Source organism: Solanum tuberosum, unplaced genomic scaffold, assembly GCF_000226075.1.
Source record: "Solanum tuberosum cultivar DM 1-3 516 R44 unplaced genomic scaffold, SolTub_3.0 scf00254, whole genome shotgun sequence".
NCBI lineage: Eukaryota > Viridiplantae > Streptophyta > Magnoliopsida > Solanales > Solanaceae > Solanum > Solanum tuberosum.
The window spans coordinates 500,991-507,460 of record NW_006239174.1 but is presented as its reverse complement, the minus strand read 5'-3'; the positions used below and the strand labels follow the sequence as shown (position 1 = coordinate 507,460).

Genomic DNA, 6,470 nt, shown 5'->3' with positions numbered 1-6,470 from the left:
GTTAATCTGTTTTATCTTGGGAGGAATTAATCTACAACCTCGGGTACTTGAGGGATTAAATTTCTTAAGAAAACACAGTTGGTTCTGTGGACTCGAATTATTTATATTCTGTTTGTTTCCTCTTTTTCTGTTTCTGTTTTGCTAACCTTAATACAGGAGATAACAAGCATAAGAAATTTATTAGTTTCTGTATTTGAGGTTTCTGGAGATTAAAACCTTTATGGTTTCTAATCTGTTTGAATTTTTAAAATTCATTCGATTAACGATTAAAAGAACATAAAAACATTATCGTTAAATCAGAAACAGACTGTGTAAGGATTTATTCTTTACTGTTAGCATTTCACATATTAAAATTGTCTGCCATTTGTGACAGAAAAATGACAAATTCAAGTCAAGTAAATGTTGAAACAGTGAGTAGTGCAACAACATTGGTTGCACACAATCGTTCAACTGCTGCCCTTGCCCCGACTGAGAAACCTGCAAAGTTTTCTAGAGTCGACTTTAAGAAATGGAAGCAGAAGATATTTTTCTATCTGACTACGTTGAGTCTGCAAAGGTTCATTAATGAGAACGTTCCTGTTATGTCGGATGAAGCTCCGGCCGAAGAACGATTCTTGGTGACAGAAGCATGGACACATTCAGATTTTTTGTGTAAAAACTATATTCTAAGTGGCCTGCAAGATGATCTGTACAATGTGTACATTAATGTCAAGACTTCAAAAGAACTCTGGGATGCTTTAGAAAAAAAGTACAAAATAGAGGATGTCGGAATGAAGAAGTTCATTGTGGCAAAGTTTTTGGACTATAAGATGATAGACAGTAAGACCGTCGTCACCCAAGTTCAAGAATTGCAGGTCATAATCTATGATCTCCTTGCGAAAGGTATAAATTTATTTAATGCCTATGTTGAACATATTAAGTCTATTATTAATACCCACATAATCTTTAATGTAGGATTGATTGTGAATGATGCTTTTCAAGTGGCGGCAATTATTGAGAAGTTACCTCCGTTGTGGAAGGACTTCAAAAACTACTTGAAACATAAACGCAAGGAGATGACTATTGAAGATCTCATGGTAAAGCTGAGAATCAAAGAGGATAACAAGGCCGCAGAAAAGAGGTCACGTGGTAATTCAGCAATATCAAGATTAAATATTGTTGAAGAAGATCCCACAAAATCAAAGAAAAGAAGGAAAGCATCTGGTCCAAAGAGCAATCCTCCTAAGAAGAAATTCAATGAAAACTGCTTCAATTGTGACAAACGTGGTTATAGGGCTACTGAATATCGGGGTCCCAGGAAGGACAAGAAGAAGGATCAAGCAAATTTGGCTGAATCCAAAGGAGAGATAGACGATCTTTGTGCAAAATGTAGGGGTCCCAAGAAGGACAAGAAGAAGGATCAAGCAAATTTGGCTGAATCCAAAGGAGAGATGGACGATCTTTGTGCAATGCTTTCAGAATGCAACTTGGTTGGAAATCCTAGAGAATGATGGATAGATTATGGTACCTCATGACATGTTTGTGCCAACAAAGAATTATTTACATCATATACTCTAGCACCAGCAGACGAGAAGTTATTTATGGCGAACTCCGCTGCTGCAAAGGTTGAAGGAACTGGCAAGGTCCACTTGAAGATGGCATCGGGCAAGGTGATGACTTTGAACAGGGTCTTGTATGTTCTAGAATTGCAAAAGAACTTAGTTTCTATACCAGTTCTTACCAAGAATGGATTCAAATGTGTATTTGTTTCTGATAAAGTTATAGTAACTAAGAATGAGATGTATGTAGGAAAAGGCTACCTCACTGAGGGCCTCTTCAAACTCAAATGTAATTGCAGTTGATATGAATAAAGATTCTGCTTCTTCTTACTTGTTTGATTCTAAATGTTTATGGCATGAACATTTGGGACACATTAATAACAAAACCTTGCAAAAATTGATTAACTTAAATGTTTTGCCTAAATTTGAGTGCAATAAATCAAAATGTCAAGTTTGCGTTGAATCTAAGTATGCTAAGCATCCTTATAAATCTGTTGAAAGGCATTCATATCCCTTAGAACTGATTTGCACTGACATGAAGTCAACACCATCACGTGGTGGGAAAAAGTATTTCATAACTTTTATTGACGATTGCACTAGATATTGTTATGTCTATTTGCTAAATGGTAAAGATGAAGCAATAGATGCATTTAGGCAATATAAAACTGAAGTTGAAAATCAGTTGGATAAAAAGATCAAAATGATCAGAAGTGATGAGGTGGAGAATATGAATCCCTATTTGCAGAAATATGTTTGGAAAATGAAATTATCCATCAAACTACTGCTCCTTACTACTCCTCAAATCTAAATGGAATTGCGGAAAGGAAAAACCAAACTTTAAAGGAAATGATGAATGTCTTACTTATAAGTTTAGGTTTACCACAAAAACTTGTGGGGGGAAAAGCTATCCTTACAGCAAATCAAAATACTCAATAGAGTGCCTCATAGCAAGACACATGTTATTCCATATGAGAAATGGAAAGGTAGAAAACCCAACTTGAAATATTTCAAAGTGTGGGGGTGTCTAGCCAAAGTCCAGGTTCCTATACCTAAGAGGGTGAAAATAGAACCTAAGACATGGATTGTGTATTCATTGGATATGCCACAAATAGTAAGGCATGTCGATTTTTGGTTCATAAGTCCGAATATCCAAATATTCATGACAATATGGTAATGGAATCAGATAATGCTGAATTCTTTGAACATATCTATTCGTACAAGACTAGACTTGAGTCATCTAGTGGGGGGTCTAAATGACCTCAAGAAGAACCAAAAGAGAATGAACCTAATGAAGAGAGTCCAAGGCGCAGCAAACGTCAAAGGATAGCTACTTCATTTGGATCTGATTTTGTAACATTCCTTCTTGAAAGTAAGCCTCAAACATTCAAGGAAGCTATGTTGTCTAGCGACTCAACCTCTTAAAAGGAGGCGGTCAATAGTGAGATTGAATCAATCTTAAGCAATCATACCTGGGAGTTGGTTGATCTTCCTCCAGGGAACAAACCCTTAGGTTCGAAATGGATTTTCAAAAGGAAGATGAAAGATGATGGAACTATTGACAAATATAAAGCAACACTTGTTGTCAAAGGCTTCATATAGAAAGAAGGTCTTGGTTATTTTGACAAATACTCGCTAGTGACTAGGATTACATCAATTCGAATGTTAATTGCCCTAGTTGCAGTATGCGATCTTGAAATCCATCAAATGAATGTGAAACCGCCTTCTTAAATGTCGAGCTGGAAGAAGAGATTTACATGGAACAACCTGAGGGTTTCATAGTTCCCGGTAAAGAAAAGGAAGTATGCAAACTTGTTAAGTCACTTTATGGACTGAAACAAGCACTGAAACAATGACATTTAAAGTTTGATCAAACCACGTTGGCAAATGGATATAAGATCAATGAATGTGATAATTGTGTCTACATTAAAGACATTCCAAATCAGGAAGTCATTTGTATGCCTATATGTGGATGACATGTTGATAATGAGCAAGGACATTGCTAATGTAAAAGCTACTAAGCGTATGCTCGCTAGTAAGTTTGATATGAAAGATCTAGGAGTTGCCGATTTGATATTGGGAATTAAGATTCATAAAACTCCTAACGGTATAGCATTGTCTTAATCTCATTATATTTGAAAGATACTTGAAAAGTTCAAGTACTTGAATTTCAAAAGGGCAAAGACCCCAATTGATGTGAACCTTAATCTTGCTAAGAATAAAGGTGAAAGTCAGTCTCAATTGGATTATGCCAGAGTATTGGGAAGTTTGATGTATGTTATGAACTATACACGACCAGACATAGCCTGCGCTATAAGTAAATTGAGTCGATACACAAGTAATACCAATCAAAATCATTGGATGGCAATGAAGAGAGTTTTGGGGTACTTAGATGACACTCAAAACTATGATTTGCATTACAACAAATATCCAGTAGTTGTTGAAGGATATAGTGATGCAAATTAGATTACGGGGTCAACTGAAACGAAATACACGAGTGGATATGTTTTCACTATTGGTGGAGGAGCAATATCTTAGAAATCATCCAAACAAACATGTATAGCTCGCTCTACAATGGAGTCTGAATTCATTGCCTTAGACAAGGCAGGTGAAGAAGCTGAATGGCTCTGGAATTTCTTAGAAGATATTCCGTTTTGGCCCAAACCAATGGCCCCTATATGCATACACTGCGATAGTCAAGCTGCAATAGGAAGGGTTGGAAACGTTATGTATAACGAAAAGTCTTGTCATATACGACGAAGACACAACTATGTTAGACAGTTACTCTCTAGCGATCCATTTACAAAGGGCCTAACTAGAGAGGGAGTTGAGAGATCATCGACGGGAATGGGACTATGGCCGAGAACAAGTCATCGTGACGGTAACTCTACCTAGAAGACTGGAGATCCCAAGATCTAGGTTCAAGGAGATAAAACAAAGTCATAAATGACGGTTCAACATTGTCAAAATTTATTTTATGTCCATTCTCATGATGAGACAATGTTCAGTAACCAGGATAAAGGCATAAGGACTTTTTAATGGTTTCTAAGTTTGATACAGGGTATATCAAATAGTGTATCTACGGGATAACACAGTTAGAAACCACCTATGTAAGTGTGAACTGTAAGCCGCTTCAAGGAGAATCCGGTAAGGCCAGTTCTCTAAGCACTTATTAACCGAGATGTGTTCATTGCTGAAACGAACAAAACAATGAGAACCAAAAACAGTTCAAGGGTTGATTGTGTGACTTATGTTGTCTAGGTATACACCAAAGCTCGACGGTTCAAAGATATCAAATCTACCGATTGACCGAGTATATATGATATATGTTCACTACGAAATGTTTAAAGGGAAACCTACTTATCCAGATGCGATTAACCCTTACTTACGAGACACACAAATTTTTCATGCATATGTTTTAACAATAGCCATTCCCGATTCATGTGGGGATTGTTGGGTTTTAGCAAGGAGTGAATGGTAAATAAAAAGAGAAAATGGAAAATGTGAGGGAAGCAATTTTCGAGGGAAAATGAAATTTTTTTTTATTTTTTTTTTGAAAACGACCCTTGAGGGGGTCAGGGGCTGAGCAACACCCCAGGCCTTATCATATATAAAATTCAAAAATATACAAGGAGGGGGACATATACCTTACCTCCAATCCTAAGGTGGGTCAAGAATCAACCTACCTCCTAAGGTTAGTCGACTCAACCCTATACAATAAGATGTAATATTAAACTAAGCACCTAGAGAGGACTCCTCTCTAATACAAAGTTACTAATAATACATAAATAAGGGAGACTCTCCCCTTACAAGAAGAGAATAATAGAACTAGGCCTAATCAAACAACTATACCTAACAATATAGTTAAATTCGATAAATGTATTTGCCTGAGTCAAATTGACAAGGAATTGTATGAATCTGTCTTACTGCACTTGGCACTCCTGTGAGTGTGGTAATTAGATGATCTCTAGTTTGTGACTTTGTTTGGGCAGTACATTAGGTTTACTGCTGGCTTTGAACTGCTCAAATCACTGCAGCGACCTTCAGTCTATATCTCCCTCTTGCTGCACTTGGTTTTGATCGTAGAAAATTAGATGTTTGGGACTTTGATTGGGCATATTCCTTGCTACAATGTAAACCTCAGGAGGAAAACACACTGAGTAACACCAACCTGGAGCTCATGTCCTAATCAAACAACCAAACTAAGCAAAACATAGTTAGGATGAAAGAAAGAAAAAACAGAAATTCAAGGAGGTGTGTTGAAAGGAAAAACAGAGTCAAGGAGGAATTTTAATCCTTCTCAGTTTTTTCCTTCTGAAACTTTGCATTCCCATTTTCTCCAGAATATAACTTCCTCTTGCTGCTTTTGGTAATTGGTTAGAAGTGTAATAATGTTGGATGATATCTTGGTTATGACTTTGTTTAGACAACAAATCTGTTGTACTATTGGCCTCTCTGTATGTATGAACACATTGGAAAAAGTCACATTGATATGCTAAACCTTGAAGCTCCTGCACAAACCTGTAAATCCTCCAAGGAGGATCAGAAATCTGCAAAAACCATCTAGTTAGCAATTCAGAATCCACTTCTAAAATAATGTTTTTATACCCATGTTGGATGCACCAGTTGAGCCCATAACTGGCAGCTTGTACTTCTGCCTGGTTGTTGGTCCCTTCACCCAAAGGTATAGCAAATGCATATATAATATCCCCATTAGAATCCCTCAGAATACCTCCCCCTCCAATCTTCCCCGGATTGCGCAAAGCACTACCATCAGTATTAAGTTTATATCTAGAAATAGGAGGAGTTTTCCAAAGCACTGAGATGACTCTAACCTCATGCTTACCCTGTTCTAACATGTCAACAACTTCTGACCACTTTATTGGCCACTGAATATAAGGAAATACAGATCTGAGAAGCTGAAACATGTCTTTA

General features: G+C 37.0%; 2 protein-coding genes across 2 annotated transcripts; both read left to right on the top strand.

Annotated features, from left to right (window-relative positions):
• Positions 1 to 377: 377 nt before the first annotated feature.
• LOC107062645 (uncharacterized) lies at positions 378 to 1,490 on the top strand. The gene is made up of 3 exons (XM_015313537.1): positions 378 to 882; positions 955 to 1,120; positions 1,274 to 1,490. Exons 1-3 carry the CDS (start codon positions 378 to 380, stop codon positions 1,488 to 1,490), a joined length of 888 nt encoding a protein of 295 aa, XP_015169023.1.
• Positions 1,491 to 1,580: 90 nt separating this feature from the next.
• LOC107062644 (uncharacterized) lies at positions 1,581 to 5,724 on the top strand. Its single transcript, XM_015313536.1, has 3 exons — positions 1,581 to 1,780; positions 3,482 to 3,642; positions 5,573 to 5,724. The coding sequence occupies exons 1-3, from the start codon at positions 1,581 to 1,583 to the stop codon at positions 5,722 to 5,724; spliced, it is 513 nt and encodes a 170-aa protein (XP_015169022.1).
• The last annotated feature ends 746 nt before the right edge of the window (positions 5,725 to 6,470 follow it).